Source organism: Cryptomeria japonica, chromosome 3 (genome assembly GCF_030272615.1).
Source record: "Cryptomeria japonica chromosome 3, Sugi_1.0, whole genome shotgun sequence".
NCBI classification, from domain to species: Eukaryota; Viridiplantae; Streptophyta; class Pinopsida; order Cupressales; family Cupressaceae; genus Cryptomeria; species Cryptomeria japonica.
In genome coordinates this window covers 746,760,760-746,780,918 of record NC_081407.1, presented here as the reverse complement: position 1 = coordinate 746,780,918, position 20,159 = coordinate 746,760,760, and the positions used below count along the sequence as shown (strand labels likewise).

The 20,159-nt window shown below is 33.4% G+C and overlaps 1 protein-coding gene across 1 annotated transcript in view; it reads right to left on the bottom strand.

Annotated features, from left to right (window-relative positions):
• LOC131042294 (WAT1-related protein At2g39510-like) overlaps window positions 1-18,357 on the bottom strand; it is a 58,829-nt gene extending 40,472 nt beyond the window's left edge. Inside the window, exons 1-7 of the mRNA XM_059217669.1 lie at window positions 18,140-18,357; window positions 17,640-17,702; window positions 17,441-17,557; window positions 17,113-17,350; window positions 16,860-17,021; window positions 15,974-16,101; window positions 15,828-15,856 (exon numbers count right to left, since the gene is read on the bottom strand). Coding sequence (XP_059073652.1) covers window positions 15,828-15,856; window positions 15,974-16,101; window positions 16,860-17,021; window positions 17,113-17,350; window positions 17,441-17,557; window positions 17,640-17,702; window positions 18,140-18,357 — 955 coding nt within the window. The remainder of the gene's footprint in view (window positions 1-15,827; window positions 15,857-15,973; window positions 16,102-16,859; window positions 17,022-17,112; window positions 17,351-17,440; window positions 17,558-17,639; window positions 17,703-18,139) is intronic.
• Window positions 18,358-20,159: the final 1,802 nt, after the last annotated feature.

Below are 20,159 nucleotides of genomic sequence, written 5' to 3'. Positions count from 1 at the left end.
ATCCGAGCTATTAAACTAGAAACCCTACAGAATTAGAAATGGCCAAATCATCTAGTCAAGGAAAGAAGAAGTTTACTAATGATATTATTACTCAACTTCCTGGATCAATAGACATTAAAAAAGGGGCTAAAACTGGTAGCAAGCTAGAGGAACTTTTTATTGACTTCACAGTTCTACATGTAGAGACCCTATAATGGAGCCTTGGCATTTTAGTTTATGGATAAGATGTTACAATAATAAGAAGGAGTGCATCCCAATATGCAACATTTGGAACTTGAATTTTGGAAGGTTAGTACTTCTCAATGTATTTGTGAATGTTTACCTTATGAGGTCTATTGCTAATAATTCCAAAGGTGTAAGAAAAATTATGGCCAAGGATCAAGTAAGATTGGTTGCAATCAATAGGAAAACAATTGTGGAGGCCTTTATGTTGTATGAAGGACAAAATTGGCCATTGAAAGAAGATGAGTTGGCCAAAGAAATCAATTCTCATGAGAAGTTCTATAGGAGCAAGATTTTGGCCTTTAGGCCAAGGCATCTATCAAGGAATGAAAAGGCCCTTACCCAAAGGGATCTCCCTCCATAAAATATTAATTTTTTTTCTAGTTACTTCAAGGATGCTTATTATGATCTATTTCAATTCCTTAGCGTGGATGTTAAACCATTCATCCCTAATTGGATGTTGGTCTTATGTATGGACATTCAAAATAAAAATCATAATAGACCTTTTAATTATGCAAGTCTATTGGTGGAGAGACTACATAAGGAAATTAGTGACTTCAAGGAAGGTCCTTCCCTACATTTTAGATATTACTCAATTCTCATGCATATCTTGCTATTCAAAAGTCTTAAGGTTTGGCACTCAAACCTAAGAGTTAAGCCAGTAGTCAAAGGTAAAACTATCCTTGTCCAAGAATGGAAATATTTGTGGGACATTCACTACAAGCAATATAATTACATTATATTTAAAAATTACTTTATTATTAAAATGATGTCCATACTGCAAGGAAGTGTGCCATGGGGTTTCAGTGCAAGGGTAAAAAGATTTTTAAGACCCAAGGATCTTGAGCCTACAAAGGGAATTGACCACAATTGGGGTCGTGGTTTTATTATAAGGACCACACCATTGTTAGGGTTTTTGGTAGCCTTGCCACTCCAAGTCTCTTCCCAATCATTGTACCAGATAAGATTGTTTTCTTGGAGGTAACATACCAGCTTTATGAAGTAGAAAAATACCTTATTGGGGGAGTTCATAGGAGGGGGTCATTCCTCCCTTCTTAGGCTAGGGAAAGTGTATACCAATTCATAAGTAGGAAGACATTTAATATTTAGGATAGTATGCTAAATAGGTATAATCTTCCTCATGTTGCATAGAGATTTTATGATCTAGAGTGGTTTGTACATGGCCTACTAAGAGGAGAGAATCCCAAACATGAATGGAATGAATAAGGGGAATTGATCAGAAGTGTTTCATATTACAATGAATTCCTCAAACAAAAGGAAAGATGGTATAAGATCTTGTACAATGAAAATTTAAAGAAAAGGAATGAAAAATCCTACTCTCCTTCCGAGTCAATGGAAATTGTAGAGGCCAGAATGAAAGAAACTTTCAAGGCATACAAAGATGTTGATCAGATGGCATTGCCTCATGAGAGTCCAAGAGTAGTGGAGCCTAAGGTATCATAAGTTGAATCTGATCCTAATTAACCTTAGTCTATTGGTTGTCTCATTGGACCAACTTCTCCACCCCATAACCTTGAACATCCACCACTTCCACTAGGTTTTGAGGCCTCTCCGTCCAATATCCATTCAGTATCACTTCCATTGCTCCTAATTCATTCATATCCTTATCATCAAAGAGACCCATTTCTACCCCTCATTCTTCAAGAACTCAAACCCTTATGGTCCCTGAGATTCCTAGGGTTGTGACACCTCTAGATACTTTGTCTCTTGGAAGAGATATTCCTTTTGAATCTTATGATGGATTCAACATTCAAGTTGAATCACCTATGCCTCTGCATAAATTTTACACAATTCTTGGTGTAAGGATACAGGACCCCTCTTCTAATAGAGCCTATGATATATTTAGGCTTCACAATACAATATTCAATAGATTCAACCTCGGTAGCCTTTACTGATATGCAACTATGATTGTAAATCATTAAATACTCATAAACATATACACTTAAAACATCATAACACATTTAGCACCAGATTTAACATGGAAACCCAAATAGGGAAAAACCACTGTGGGATTTTGGACCCACTAAGAAATATACCCTTCTAGAGTATGCTCGGTTAAAAGCTAATCCTGTTAAAGGTTACAAACACATTGCTAGATGTGACCCAGTTAAGGGATTTCCCTCAGACTTGTTAGAGTCTTGCACTTTGTTAGAAATGACCTTGTCAAAGGATTTCAAACACTCATTTAGAATGTTACCTTGCTAGAGGGTTTACAAATAATATTGTTAGGTCCACTCGGTTAAGAGATTTCCTGTCACTTATAAAATAAATAACAGTAATAAAGTATATCTGCAACTTCACATCTGAAATGCTAAAGCAGATTCTATGTGCTCGAAACAATCTTGTCATAAGACTTATCTTGTCCCTTGTTGGGCTTGTTGGGCTTCTCAATATGTTCTTCAATCAGATCTTCAAGCTTCTATGCTTGGTAAATGTTACTGTAGCATCATTGTGCATACATTTTCCCGCATCCATTGTTCATCAACAATTTCTTATTTATATACATTTTCCCGCATCTCCTTGATCACATTTCCCATGATCAATCTTAGCCATCAGATCATCAAACTTGACTAGGTTCAATGTATCCTTCAATCTGAAAAATGTTTTATCTTGCCTTGGACCTTGCATTCCTTCCTTGGAACTTGTGCTAGGTTATTGCGGTTCAATCTGTGTTGTAGATCTTCCTCTTGATTTTCCATTGTCATAGATCCTCAACAAACTTCTTGCATGACATACCAATCATTTATTCATCTCCAACTCATCAGCATCCTTCATTAAATAATGCTTTTATTCATCAAATGCGATCTATTATACCTCGATTGTTACTCGATTAATACTTAACTTCACTCGGTAGACATTCTGCCTTATTTAATCGATATCGATAACCTTAGGGTTTACCGACTAGGTACCTTAGGGTTTACTAACTACATTCTTTACTCAATGACATAGTATAGTATTAAACTTATAATCAACAACATATGTAGGATATCAAAACAATCAAAACAAAATGATATCATCTTTGTCTAACTCGGTAATAGTTGCCCAAATGTTGAATAACTTATTATTCCCCTTCATTATCACATTCTTTCTGTGTCACTTACCGACCTCGTAATATTCATCAAAACATACTTCTCAAGATATGGCAACATCATACTAAATCAAAAAATCAATTTCTTGACATCAATGACAAAATAATATTATTAAGACAGTAACCATCCTTCTGCAGTTATATCAATAATCTCCAACAACCTTCTCAATATCCTTATTGAAATGCCAACAATCTCCTTTCTATTGTAATTACAACAATCTCCCCCTTTGGTATTGATGGCAAAACCAACTTTAAATGGCAATACCAACTGATTTGGATTCAGATTGTTGTTTAGACTTCTCCTGTTATCCTTGAGCTGTTTAAACCTTCTCCTGAAGTCTTATGCCCCTGTCATTAGTCTTCTCCCAGCTTCTTTTGTTAGTTCCTTACAAATTAGTCTTCTCCCCCTTTGACAACAATGCCAAACAGAAAAACTAATTCATGATTTCTTCCTTTGTGAAGTAATTTCCTTGCAGTCTCTTTCATGGTCAGAGCATCTTTGTCTTCAATCACTTTTTCTTTGTACAACTTTAGGCAACCTCCTAAAGTGTGTAAAGTAGCATCAACTCATAAACAGTTATCCTTTAGATTCATAGAATTGATGCTTTCACCGACGAACTCTGTAAGTGAGTACTAGATAGGGGTAGGACCCCTAACTGACTTCTGAGATACTCAAAAGTATCCCTTGGTAATGGCTTTGTGAAAATATCTGCTATTTGTTCCTTTGAACTGATATATTCTAGCACAACTTTCTTCTCTTGAACTTCTTCTCTGAGATAATGATACTTTATAGAGATATGCTTTGTCTTAGAGTGCATTACTAGATTCTTTGAAATGTTAATGGCACTAGTATTATCACAGAATATAGTTACTGGCTCGATAACTTTCTCATTCATACCTTCCAACAGTTGTTTGATCCATGCTATATTGGTACAATTCAATGCCGCAGCAACATATTTAGCTTCAGTTGTTGACTGTTAAATGCATCCTTGTTTCTTGCTAAGCCAACTTACTAGTCTATCTCCCAAACAGAAAGCTCCACCGCTTGTGCTTTTCCTGTCATCAATGTTTCCTGCCCAATCAACATCAGTATAAACTTTTAAATCAAAAACATTCCTCTTTTCATATACTAAGCCATAATCTTTAGTGCCTCTCAGGTATCTGAAAATTCTCTTGATTGCTGTCAAATGGGTTTCTTTGGGATCTGCAGAAAATCTTGCAACTATTCCTACTGCATGTGCTATATCTGGCCTACTATGAACCACATATTGCAGCTTTCCAATCATGGATCGATAAAGTGTCTCATCAACAGATGCAAATTCTTCACTCTTTGATAGTTTACAATTGGTAGTCATAGGAGTGCTTACAGGTTTAGAATCCTCCATTCCAAATTTCTTCAAGATTTCCTTTATATACTTGGATTGAGTAATGAAAATCTCATCTTTCATTTGTAGTATCTGCAAACCTATAAAATACTTTATCTCACAGATTAATGACATCTCAAATTCTTTTCACATTTCATTTCCAAATTTCTTGCATAAGGAGTCGTTACCACAAAAAATAATATCGTCAACAAATATGGTTGAAAGTAGTATACCATTGTTTTCATCATTCTTCATGTACAAGTTATTGTTTTCACTTGTCTTTATAAATCCAATCTTGATCAAATAAGAGTGCACTCTCTCATACCATGCTCTAGGTGCTTGTTTCAGACCATATAAAGCTTTGTTCAATTTACATACCTGATCTTTATTCTTGTCTTCAACAAATTCTTCGGGCTATTCAATGTAAACTTCTTCTTCTAGTATACCATTCAAAAATGCAGATTTAACATCCATTTGATATACCTTGAAATTTTTGAAAGTAGCATATGCCAACAATGTTCTCACTCCTTCAAGTCTTACCACGGGTGCAAAAGTCTCACCATAATCAATTCCTTCTTCTTGAGCATATCCTTTGCAAACTAGTCTTGCTTTATTTGGAATGACCTCTCCTTTTTCATTTAGCTTGTTTTTGAAAATCCACTTTGTATCGATTACATTTTTGTCCTTCGGTCTTGGGACCAGTGTCCATGTTTCATTCTTCTTGATTTGTTCAATTTCTTCTGTCATAGCATTTATCCGATCTTCATTATAAATGCCTCTTTTACTATTCTTGGTTCAAATTCAGATATCAGACATGTGTTTTGTCTCAATTTGTTCCTTGTCATCACTGGATCATCCTTATCTCCTATAATCTAACTTGATGCATGATTTCTTCTGACATATTTGGCTAATATGGGCTCGGTAGGCTCTGTATGATCTTCTTCATCACTCGGTAACTAGATATTATCTTCATTTTCTTCAGTAACTTTCTCGGTAGGACTTCTTGGTTGAGCATAAACAAATTTTTCATAATTTTCTAGCTCTTTGGAATTTCCTTCATCATTTCTTTCTGCAAATTCATCAATTTTCACATTTGCACTTTCCACTATTTTGTTAGATGATTTGATTAGACATTTAAATGCTTTACTTCTAGAAGAATAACCAAGAAATGTTCCTTCCTCGCTTTTCTAATCAAACTTTCCATTTTTGTCATCTTTGTGAACATAATATCTACTTTTGAATATTTTAAAATAACTTACATTAGGTTTCTTATCATACCAGATTTCATATGGTGTCTTCAAAGTTCCTTTCTTTAGTTGTACTCAGTTTAGGGTGTAAACTGCAGTGCTAATTGCTTCTCTCCAAAATGTTTGAGGTACCCTCTTTTCTATCATCAAGGTTCTGGCACAATCTACAATTGATTTGGTTCTTCTTTCAACTATCCCATTTTGTTGTGGATTTCTCGGTGCAGATAATTACCTTTTTATTCCATGATCATTGCAGAATAAGTTAAATTCATCAGAAGTGAACTCTCCTCCTCTATCAGATCTAAGGCATTTCAGCTGTCTTCCTGTTTTATTTTTAACTTTTGCCTTGTACCATTTAAACATTTGAAATGCTTCTGAATTTTCTTTCAAAACTGTAACTGACATCATCCTTGAGTAATCATCCGCAAATAATATGAAGTATTTATCACCATAATAACTTTGAACTTTCATGTTCATAGGACCACAAAGATCAGTGTGCACTAGATCTAAAATTCCTTTAGAAGTGTAGGACTTACTTCTAAAGCTTGATCTTATCATCTTACCCATCTGGCATCCTTGGCACATAGCATTCTCAGGTTTTTCCAAGCTTGGTAGACCTCTTACTCGGTTCTTCTTACTTATTTTGATCAGGTTATCAAAATTTACATGACAAAACCTTTTATGCCATAACCAGGTATCTTCTATTTTTACATATAGACAATTGTTTTGAGTTGAGTCAAGATGAAATGTGTTACCGTTTGTTTGTGTCCCGGTAGCAGCCAACTTTCCATTCTTGTCATGAACTTTGACAATTCCCTTCTAAAATTCTATTTAGTATCCTGTATTGTTTAGTTGTGCTACACTCAACAAATCGTATTTCAAACCTTCAACCTAGTATACATCATCACATTTAGCATTGTCAAGAAGTGTTATAGATCCTTTACCTTTCACCGAACATGGTGGATCATTACCAAATCTTACATATCCTCCATCATAGTCTTCTAATTTAACAAACTTGTGTTTATCACCTATCATGTGATGTGAGCATCCACTATCTATGATCCAAGAATCATTTTTATTTATGTGAGATATTAGGGCTTTTTCTTCATATCATTCTTCATCTGATCTATCTTTCATAGCCACATAAACAAATTCCTCTGTATCAGTCCCATCAAATTTATCATCGTTGGATTCCTCATCAGCTACTAGGCATGTCTTTCTATCTTTCCTTCTGAAGTCTCGATGTCCTCTGTATTGGTTGTCTTTCTGTTTGTCATCTCGGTATTCTCTTTTTTCACTAGATTCTTTGTTAGGATAGTTAGAAGCCATATGTCCTATTCTATCACAGTTAAAACATTTTAAAGGTAACTTTCCTTTATACTTACCTTTGCCTCTCGATAACCTTCTAGCTAATAATGCTTCAAACTCTTCTTGCTTTTTGATTGCCTCATATAGTTTGTGTACCTCTTCCATGTTTTTACAAAATATTTCACTTTCTCTACTATGATTTCCTTCAGTATACTTACACATTCTATCATTGTAATCATCAGATTCACCAATATGAAAAGAACTGAATGCAAATTCAACTTTATTTACCGAGGACCCACTGTTATCAAAATTACTTAACTCAAATGCATGTAGCTTATCGATAGTAGCATCCAAAGAGACTGGCATGTTTGGAACAGACCTTAATTCATTGATTACAGGGACTCAAATGGCATAAGCAGGTAGAAGTGTTCTAAGCAACTTACTTGTTACATCCTTTTCTTCGATAGTTCCTCTTGCTCCTTTGATTTGATTGACAGTTTCCTTTAACCTTGTACTGTATTGGGTTATGTTCTCACCTTCATTCATTCTCATGGATTCAAGTTGACCTCTTAGACTATCTACTTTTTCTCTTTGAACATGTTCATCACCACCATACACAGATATGAGCTTAGACCACATCGCCTTTGCATCATTACAGCCTTCTAGATCATTAAACTCTGAGTCGGTCAATGCAGATGTTATTTCAATCATAGCTTGAATATGTTCTTTCTTTGCCTTTATCTCTTCCATTATCATCAGGTTGGTGCTAGGTGCTATGTAATCATTCTCCAGATAATATGTTGCATATTCTCCAATTCTTGATAGATGCAGCTTCATCCTTTTCTGCCATGTGGAGAAACTTGACTTGTTTAGCTTTGGTGCATCCCTTTTATACATCTTCGGATATTTGCCTCAAGTACCTTTAAACTTTTCTTCCAAAGGCCAAAGCTCTAATACCAATTGTTAGTAAAGATGAGAAAAGAGGGGGGGGGGGGGGTGAATCATAAAAACTTCACAATACAATGTATTCAATAGATTCAACCTCGGTAGCCTTTACTAATATGCAACTATGACTGTAAATCATTAAATAATCATAAACAAATACACTTAAACATCATAACACATTTAACACCAGATTTAACATGGAAACCCAAATAGGGAAAAACCACTGTGGGATTTTGGACCCACTAAGAAATATACCCTTCTAGAGTATGCTCGGTTAAAAGCTAGTCCTGTTAAAGATTACAAACACATTGCTAGATGTGACCCGGTTAAGGGATTTCCCTCAGACTTGTTAGAGTCTTGCACTTTGTTAGAAGTGACCTTGTCAAAGGATTTCAAACACTCATTTAGAATGTTACCTTGCTAGAGGGTTTACAAATAAGACTGTTAGGTCCACTCGATTAAGAGATTTCCTGTCACTTATAAAATAAATAATAGTAATAAAGTATATCTGCAACTTCACATCTGAAATGCTAAAGCAGATTCTATGTGCTCAAAAAAATCTTGTCATAAGACTTATCTTGTCCCTTGTTGGGCTTGCTAGGCTTCTCAATCTATCCTTCTATCAAATCTTCAAGCTTCTGTGCTTGGTAAACATTACTATAGCATCATTGTGCATACATTTGCCTGCATCCATTGTTCATCAACAATTTCTTATTTATAAACAATTTCTAACTGCTTAATCTCCTTGATCACGTTTCCCATGATCAATCTTAGCCATCAGATCATCAAACTTGACTAGGTTCAATATATCCTTCGATCTGAAAAATGTTTTACCTTGCCTTGGAAATTACATTCCTTCCTTGGAACTTGTGCTAGGTTATTTCGGTTCAATCTGTGTTGTAGATCTTCCTCTTGATTTTCCATTGTCATAGATCCTCAACAAACTTCTTGCATGACATACCAATTATTTATTCATCTCTAGCTCATCAGCATCCTTCATTAAATAATGTTTGTATTCATACAATGTGATCTATTATACCTCGGTTGTTACTCGGTTAATACTGAACTTCACTCGGTAGACATTCTATCTTCTTTAACCGATATCGATAACCTTAGGGTTTATTGACTAGGTACCTTAGGGTTTACCACCTAGATTCTTTGCTAGGTGACATAATACAGTATTAAACTTATAATCAACAACATATGTAGGATATCAAAACAATCAAAACAACATGATCTCATCTTTGTCTAACTCGGTAATAGTTGCCCATTGAATAACTTATTATCCCCCTTCATTATCACATTCTTTCTGTGTCACTTACCGACCTCTTAATATTCATCAAAACATACTTCTCAAGATATGGAAACATCATACTGAATCAAAAAATCAATTTCTTGACATCAATGACAAAATAATATTATTAAGACAGTAATCATACTTCTTCAGTTATATCAATAATCTCCAACAACCTTCTCAATATCCTTATTGAAATGCCGACAATCTCCTTTCTATTGTAATGCCAACAGTGACACCTCTAAATACTTTTTCTGTTGGAAGAGGCATTCCTTTTGAATCTTATGATGGATTCAACATTCAGGTTGAATCACCTATGCCTCCGCATAAATTTTACACAATTCTTGGTGTAAGGATAGAGGACCCCTCTTCTAATAGAGCCTATGATATATTTAGGCTTGACAAAGATTTTACTAATGATGTTAGACTTGTTTCTTGCGATGAGTTCTTGAATGATGATAATTCCATTCATACTAGAGAGTTACAACAGTTTATGCTCAAGAACATTACTGATAATAAATAAACAAATAAGGCTATATAATTTGATAGCCTTGATGAAGGGGAAAATTTGAGGATGAAGGATGAAATTTTGAAGAATGCCAAAGAACAGTTGGAAGGCATGACCCTTGAAATAGAGAGGCAAATAGTGAAGAAGACTGGATTTTTTGTCCTAGAAGGTTGAGATATCTCCTTTGCCATTTCCTTTGACAACTTTATGAGAAGGAAAGATATTGATTTGGATAACTTTGATCTAGAACAAGAAAGGAAATTATTATTTGTATTTTCTTTTGATGGTAAATTATTAGACTTGTAGTCACACAAATCCCCTTTTCCTCTTTTAAATAAATTAAATAAAAACATTTATTTAAATCATTATCCCCCCCCAACTTGCATTTTCCTACAAATGCAACTTGCACACATTTATTGAAATAAATGAATTTTTATTTTAATAAAATCCTATTTTCCCTCACCCACCAAATCCAATTGCATTCCTAAAATCCCCTTCTAGATTCTTCTAAACCCTTCCTAATTAACCTAATCCATCCCTTAATTATTGTCACATTCCTAAGCAAAATGAAGTCACTTCTCAAAGACTTCAAAAGTCTTTAAAAAGCATTTAATGCTTTGTGTGTTCAACAAATTAACCCCCCAAAGTCTTCCAAGACCACTAATGGCTCTTACATGACCATTTATGGCTCGTACATAACCATTTATGGTTATTTTAAACTTGTCTCCCCAAACATTTATTGTTTTGACCATATTTATCCCTTTTTACATTTGCACAAGAGTTTATCCATTGGATAAAAGCTTTATTCTTTGAATAAAGAGTTTATTCATTCAACTAACCTTGACTTTAACACCCAAGGTCATATCAAGCATTTAATGCTTCTTCCCTCTCCTCTCAACCTATCTCACATTGACACTTGTCATCCTGGGATTGGGTTGAAAGCCTTCACATAGATTTGAAATCATTCAATCCTAACCCTTGTTGAGATTGCTCAATCTCAACCATCCATTGCTCCATTTTCCCTATATATAGAGCCCATTTCTTCATAATCCAGATCCTGAAAACTTGTATGCATTTAACCTATAGGCATTTTAAAGAGCATTTAGCATAGCAAACTAAAATCTTGTTATTTTGGGTTAAAATCAATCATTTTTAATAGCATCTAGTATTTTAGCTTTTCATTTTACATTTAGAGCAAAATACTAAAATCTCAATCCTCCATAAGCATCCATAGTGCAAAAAGCTGCTGAGAGCTACACTATTTTGGAACTTGGAGAGGAGAGGAACAAGGGAGAAGGAGCTAAGAGCATGCTAAGAGGCATTTGGAGATGCCTTATTATCTTTGTTTCATTTGTTAGATACATTAGCATGATTTTAGTATCTCTTTTGATATGCCTGTTTAGATTAGTTTTTGATTGACTAACACTAACGATTTTCTTGTGTCTTGTGTTGTTTGTCATTTGCTAACCTTGTCCATTTAGCAGCGCATCAAGACTTATTGGAAATGTGGTGCTTATATCCTATAACACATAGGTCATCAATGATTTAACAACCAGATGAGCTTTATGAAAATTTACTCGTTAAGAGAGTAGCAGACACAATAGCAATAGAGGCAACTAACAGATTAGCCAAATTTTTCAAGTTTTCCCACAAGCTCTCAAATAACACAAATGAAGAAAACATGTTTTTGAGGGAGAAGGTGAAGTAGTTAGAGGCTCAATTGTACTCCATCCCAACTTATCAACCTCCTTCTCTGTAGAAACAATTTTCTAAAGATGTTTTGGGGTTAAGGAATGACCTAACCTTAGGTAGGATTGATCCCTGTAATATGAGAAATGAAATTAATCAACCAAATTTTGACATTGGCAAAGCAGAGAAGAAAGTAGTTGCAGAGTTGTCTAAGGCTCTTCTAGAGTCTTAAGTTTGATGTCATTCTAGATCATGTTGATATTGCATGGGATGAAGATAAGGAGTTGCTAGATTTCTCCCCATCCCATTTAAAGTGCTAGAGATTTATTGCATGTTCTATTTGTTTTATGTAGAGAATGGTTAATGATTTGAAAATTTGTTTTGTAAGACCTTTTCCTATGTATCTATTTGAATTAGTCTCTAACGTGAAAGTAAAGTTGAATGTGTTGGGTCATGTCTTTTCCACCCACTGGGTATATACAAGGAGGATCAAGTGCAAGCTCTTTAGTTTCTACTTTTTGGTAACTGGTCACATGCATCCCTTATTTGCTGAGGAGGTGAGGGATTATGAAGGAAATATGGTGTTGATACCAAGGTCAAATTGGAAATAAGAGATAAAAATAGTGTTGGAGCCAATGCTAGTAGATATTTTTGTTGATGAAACAAAAGTTGTAAAGAATCTTAGTACCTATTTAGATACATTATCAAAATTTGAAAGTGGGATGACTAGAGTGGAAATTTCTAGGAGCATCATCAATGATAAGGACCATCAGGGGCACCTCAAATTGATTTACCAGATCAAGGAGCAAGGATTAGAAGTTTGATAGCTATACAGTTGTTCCAACTTTGTAATTTTGAATAATTTTTGAATTAGAATATGACCATTGGTGTCCTACCATTATTTATTTCTTTCTTTTTCTTTTTCGATCTTCGAGAGATAAGAAGAGGGTTTGATCTTATCTTAGGGATGGATTCACATCATATTATAAATATTTTGGATGATCATCTGAAAGATTTGGATATAAGTGTATAGTTACAGTAAATCTATTTACAATATGCTCTTTGTCATGATGTAGTAAATATGAGTGTTGGATCATTAGATTATTTGGCAAGTTGATAAGAAAGTTTGGATGAGGAGGGATTTTATAAGTTATCACTATCAGCTATGACATCTATAAAATGAAAAGGAATGTTAGTATCATGTTAGAAACTCAAAAAGGTTGTTTGTCTTCTTGTGTGTTGGGTGGTCACCTATTGCGATAAAGAATTTTGTAAAATGCCCAAATCTTGTTTCCATCCTTGTCTTATAAAAGGATACTCAATGTCTTATTTTGTCTCTCTAGATGTTGTTATTTCTCTAGAACATTTCATATAAGTTAATTGTATAGTTTGTCTGCAAGTTTATAATACAGTGATGTTCAATCTTTGTTTTACTACTCATTTCTGTTTATGAATACAGTTTTCCTATGAAGAACATGTAATTTTAGAATCATCTTGAAATCAAATTCAATGATTTTCAATTTGTCTCTAATGTGTTTACCTTATGAAATCAATAGTTTAGGAATTTTTTATTTTGTCTTTGCACAATGTTTCTTACATATGTTTGATTTTTGTGTTATAAAGTAGAAGACTGAAATACTTGAATCAAACATAAGGTTTTATTACATTTTCATTATATTACTAGTATGACTTAAAATTCATTAGTATGCCTTGGTTAATATTAGGTGTTAGTCAAGGGGATGTAGATGTTTCTAGTGAAGATATTGTACTTATTTTATATGTTATACTTTATTCATAACTTCTTTAGCCCAATGGATAGGCACTAATCATGTTTCTTTTATTATCAACTTCATTGTATCACCAAAAACCAAAAATAATTTTATTTTCATTTTATTTACTTTAAGTTTATTTTAGTTTTTATTTTCATAATTAGGATTATCTATTCTCAAGGTTTTCATTAGTCACAAATCAAGGATATAGCTACACCCACCTAAATTATAGGGTCTCCAATGTCCAAAATTTGATAACATATCTATTGAAATATCTAAATGAAAAGGAATTAGGATCAAAAGGTACTTCTATAAGATCCACCCACATAGTTCTAATAGAGCCTGAAGTGTAGAGGATTGTGATTAGCTCCTTATCCATAATTACAATCCTAACAGTTCACCTCTGATGAATGTCCTTGTGAACATCAATTGGAAGAACCAACATGACACTTGAATGAAAAAGTGTTTATAGTGTAGTTTGGGGTTCAAACCCTAATCTACACTTGGTTAAAAAGCCAAATGTTGGTCAAGGTTTGAACCCTGACCTACATCCAAAGGTAGTGTAAATGGCAATGAGTGTAGTTCAGGATTAGAAACCTAAACTACACCATATCATGGGTGTTTGGTGTAGTTCACGTTTCTAATCCCAAACTAAAACAAGGATTTATGTAATGGCAATGTGTATTGTGGAAAAGTGGCATGTTGGGTGGTATTTTAAATTTGACCAACTCATCATATTTATCATGTTGGTCATGTTTTCATCCCTGGCCAACACCTCGAGTGTAACAGCTTAATAAAATACAAAGTTATTGTTTGGGTTTTGGGTTTGGAAACCCAAACCAAAAACCTGATTTGCATGTAACCTTGGATGAAAGCTGTAATTTCAATTTTTAAAACCAAAATGACATAAAGAGTGAAAAACCTAACTTAAAATGTTGAACTTATAAATTTCAAAAGTTGAATTGAAAGCCCCAATTGAAGCAAATTTTGAGGGGTCAAAATATGCATGAGGGAAATTGAAATTTGCCTCGAATAGCATGCTTAGAGGGTGTGGGCTACAAAATGGACAATTTTCCTAGGGGTTATCCCACAATTGAGTAATTTGAAATTAGTGATAATAGAAACATTACATGATATTTATATGATTCTTTCACCATTCACTTTATTTTTTAATTTTTCTCCTTGGGATAAGTTTTTAGGTCCATACATGCTAGGGCCACTTACTAAAAATAGTAGGTGAAATATTTTGGCCTTTTTAAACTTTGAATTGTCCTACACCTTTAAAGTTTCATTATGAACTCTAAAAACATTAAAAAATTCTTTAAAAAAAATGAAATAACATTTTTTGGGGTTGAGGTAATATTGCACTTACACAGTGCATTCTCTTCATCATATTTAGTATCATTTACATTTGAAACACTTCCAAGATGGAAGTAATTTGAGGCTATTGTCTATATAACATGTTGACAGAGTTTAATATAAATTATGTTCTTATTAATTTTTTTTTTTTATTTTTTTTTTTGGTAGGTAATATGCCGAAGCCGCAATATTACAGCTTAGAATTCCATTTTAGATGTCCCTATTGGGAATTGAACTTAACTTGGGTCTCCACAGTGAGAACCCAATGTTTTAACCTGTTAAGCTCAACCCCTTGGACAATATTTATCTATATTGTTGTTATTCTATTTACAAGTATTTCCTTGAAATATCTTGATGTTAGTGTGCACCCCTATAATAACACATTACAATAAAATTAAGAAAATGTATATTATATATTCTATCTAGATTGTGCAACATAAATTGATTATTTAACAAATTATATTTATTAAAAAATGTCATATTTATTTCTAATTATGAGTATAACATAACACACAGAATAGAAACAATTATAACATTTTGAGATGATACTCTAAATGATTACTAATAATAACATAGCTATACCTTTTTTACAATAAAATATTTAATAAAACTGATGAAAAAAAAAACTCTAATATATTGATAATGACAATTCAATTTGTCATTCTAGTGTATGTTAATCAAATCTTCTTTTTGTTCCTCATTATTTGATTCCCCACTATTAGAAATTGAACAATAGAAACAATTATAACATTTTGAGATGATACTCTAAATGATTACTAATAATAATATAGCTATACCTTTTTTACAATAAAATATTTAATAAAACTGAAAAAAAAAAACTCTAATATATTGATAATGACAATTCAATTTGTCATTCTATTGTATGTTAATCAAATCTTCTTTTTGTTCCTCATTATTTGATTCCCCACTATTAGAAATTGAAGATGGTGTAGTTGGTATCTTTACAATCTTTTTCATTTCTTTTCTTTTACTCCAAAACATAATATATATACCTGTAACAATTAGAATGGCACCAATAACACTGCATACAAAAAAACATAGAAATTAGAATATTAAAAAGTATTAAAAAACATTTATACCATATGAAAAAATGATAATTACCTTCCTAAGTAAAACTTCTCATCAAGAAGTATAGAACCCAATATAGCTACTATTATTAATGCAAGTGGCCCAAACATAGCAGTAAAACATAGCAGTAAATACGGGACCCTTTTTCTCTACACACCACACCATCAAACAGAAAGCTACTCCTGAACCTATAACTCCCTGCACAATCCATAAAAGATATCAATGTGCATAAAAGATATCAAGTTTGAAAACTCTATGCACAATCCATAAAAGATATCAAGTTTGAAAACTCTATGATTATAAGGTATTTATCAACCCAATTTAGCTACCTTATAGAAGGATAAGAAAGATCATATGTTACCATTCTAAAACAAAATATGAATTTCAAGGCAAAACACAAGTCAACTAAAGATATTTTTTCAATTAGTTTTAAGAAAAAACATTGATAACAAAGAAATTCCAAGGAACAAAAGATAACTGAAAATCAAAAGAGAAATTTTATCAAAAGATTATGGTTCAATTGATTGAACAAATTTGGCAAGGGTAATGTTATGATCTTTGATTACACCATCTACAAAAATTCAAAATTCATGAAAGTATGACATAAAAAATGAGGATGGGATCATCTCATAGATGACTTTGTTGGAATGAATACTCTCAATCCTTGTTTTTTAACTTTGAAAAAATATTAAAATTAAATTATACTTCCCTATCATATATTAAAAAAGGAATTCATAAATAATATAAAACACTCTAAAACAAAAAGAACACCAAATCAAGTGAATGATTATTACATATATCCATCCATACAACTCTCCAGGGATAAAAGCAAGAGCACAGAGAACATAAACATTGGACACAGCCCACACGAGGTGAAACCAAAAGCAGAAATAACAGACTGGAGATAAAAAGAAGAGCACGTAGCAGCAACTTAAAAGAGAATTCAGAATACATACAGAATAGATTGCAGTAAGAAGGTTGACATTCCAGCCTAGAACCCACACCCCATAATGACCTCGTTCAAAAATCAGCGTTATAACAGCACATTGTATGGAGACCAAAAAGCTGGTTATGGCAGTGCTGGAGTAAGGAAATGGATATTTCTTACTAATCCTTGTCTGCAATGAGGATAAGGTACAACATTAGATTAACGCATGCAACTCGGCATGGTTGTAGACAAAAGAAGTTACTTGCAACGAAAGAAAATACCTGCAAAATAAACCATGCTGAATATGAGATACAACCCATCACCACCAACAAAGAACCTTTAGTCAAATCTTCAGTTTTGTGATTGCTTTTATTGTATTGACTCAAATGGAAAGGTGATGGCCACAGCTGTATTTTGATTCCTTTGTAGAATGTCATTGTCATGGCTCCGCTCAAACAAATTAGAGTTCCAACTATCTTTGCTTGACCAGCCAGACTTCTAATGCTTAAACTTTCCATCCTTTGTAAGAGTTCAAAAACAATTTGTTAGATCAGAGTATTCTAAAAACGAAAGAACATGCTAAAAAAATTAAAGCATCCCATTCCTTACCTAAAAACAATAGCCATTAGAAAAGTAATGGCAGGTACTAGGTTGAGAAGTGCAGTTGAAAATGTCGCTGATGTATATGTCAATCCTGTGTTGTAAAAATTCTGATTCAATGAGATCCTGCGGTTATAAAATCAGATTAGAAAGCCAGAAAACCACTAAGTTAAAATATTAAATAATTAACAAAGTCGTGAATAATTACCCAAACAAGCTACTGATGAAAAATTCACCAAAGATTTTGATTGTTAGCTTTGGCCTTGTATTCCTGTCACACACCAGAAAGACCAAAATAAAATAATATTCCAGCAGATGATGTTTCTAAGGTGCATAATAAGAAGAATAAAAGTTTGCATTGATAAATCATGATACTGTGATTCTTGTCATAGGTTTAAATTCTTATTGAAATGATATTCCTGAGTGTTCATATTGAAGATGAGGTTACAGATATTATTGAATATTCATATTTAAAATGAGATCATATATATGACCTAAACATTTACTCTCAATGTTTTTTAAAACCTTTCTAAAATAAATACATGATCACAGTTACAGTTAGTTTATTTGGGTTCAAGCATAACCAATACATTCTTTCTACTTGAAACCTAACATGAATTAAAACCCATCAATATATCTTGAAGATGGACAAATTGGTAGTCTCTCAGAGAAATTTTATCGTCAAAATTTTTTAGTTTTTCCTCTCACCTTTCCAAGATGTAAGCCAGAGGAGCTGTAACTATTGTAGCAACTAAATGCCTATAGAATACCAAGACAAAGTGAGACATTCCCTGGTTCAGTGCAATTTTTGATAATATATTCAACCCTGCATAGCAAATCTGAACAAGTATCATGGCCAAGCTGGGCTTCCATATTTCATAAAATGATGATAGGCCTCCAAACAAACACTTTCCAAATTCACCCATTCTGCCTGTCTAATTAAACCTAAAATTTCTCAGTTTTATTTCCCCTTCTGTAATAAACCAGCTATTGTAGCTCTCTTTCCTTAAGCTCTCAAAGACCATTACAGCACAGAAGATGCGTGTAATTCATTACATTTTAAGCAGAATATAAAGTAGCAGAGCAATCTAGAAGGAAAGATCCACCGAGTGCCTGTAACATCAAAGGTTCAAAATTTATGCTTGCTCCATATTTCCCACGCTGCCAAAATTGGAACATATGTTAATTAAAGCAATTAGGATTGCTTTAGTCCGTGTGCCCATACGTCAGGTAGAAAATCACTTAATGATGAGTGTCAAATCTTGCTTTGGATGTTTTCTTTTCATTCAATGAATTAATCCAAGTGCGTTGAAGTTTAATATATGCTTTCCTTAATTAAAAATGATGATAAAAAGAATATTTATTTGCCATGAAACTAAATCAAGATATGAAATCATTTAGTTTTGCTTGAAACAAAAAAGATGTGGCGCATTTAGGGGTTTGTCATCATTAAACCTGATATTTTACAGTTCTTTACGTGAACGTTTATTCACCCTTTCAAAGGGTATTTTTTCCAGCGTAATTTATTGTCATTTTTATTGGTAAACTCTTACTGCATGTGAAGCAAAACTTAAAGGATTTATAGGATATAATTTGTGTTTATGATATAGGATTTTTAAGATGATGATTTAATTTTGTTGGTATAGCATTCACCGGCAAGCAAGTAACTATTGTACAGTTACTGGTCTATGGTTCACCGGCAGGATATAATGATCACCGGCACTTGGAATGATATGGAAGACAACTGGTAATGTCGAAGACATCGTGTGGACACTTTGTTTTGAAGAATTATTCACTAGTATAATCATATTTGCATATTTGCTTTTTCCAGCAAATAGGTCCAGGGTTACCTAAGATTACACCGACAGGTTTATCTTTTCCAGATCAGCATGGCATGCTATGAAGATGATTTATTATTGTTGTAAATGTATTAAGCCGACATGTTTAATCGGTTATTGCATCGGATATTATATTGAATGTAAAATCTTTTTATTGTAATATCTTGTAGAGCCGACCTACTAAAATTGGTCTTAGGTTATGGTATAAATGTAAGATCTTATTTGTAAGATCGAATGTGGAATGCGAAAAAGAATTGTGTGAAGGTATATGCGAGATTAAGCAGAGCTATACACGAAGACATCATTTGAAGGTGAAGCTAGGTTTTTTGTGAAAGCATATCAACATTACACTAGTACTGAATCCAGCATATGAAGATGCTATTTTGTGCAGTACATTCTTATTGGATTTAACCATCCAACTGTAGTCAGTGTGACTCTCATTTTGTGATTGAGCAGTGAGCTCTAGGCTGTTGGCCTTTCTGCATGTGCAGGCCCCATTTGTGTACACTTACTATCTGTAGTAGTATCATCTGATTGTGGGTAAGGTTTCCCACCGTGATTTTTCCCCTTACAAGGTTTCCATGTACAAATATTGGTGTTATGTGTTGTGGATGACTTTGTATTTATGTTTCATGCATTAATCTTTACTCGTATAGCAATTTACTGTTAACACTGTCTACTGGCATACTTAACTGGTTTACCGGTATTAAGCATTAAGTTGGTTAAGTGGTTTTTGGTTTGAATTTATTAGACAACTGATTCACCCCCCCCCCCCTCAGTTGTCTCCAGGACCTAACACCTAACAATTGGTATCAAAGCCTAGTCCTCTTTTTGCAGAAGTTTAACAACTTGAGGAGATCCAATGTCTACTAATTATTTCAGGAAGGATA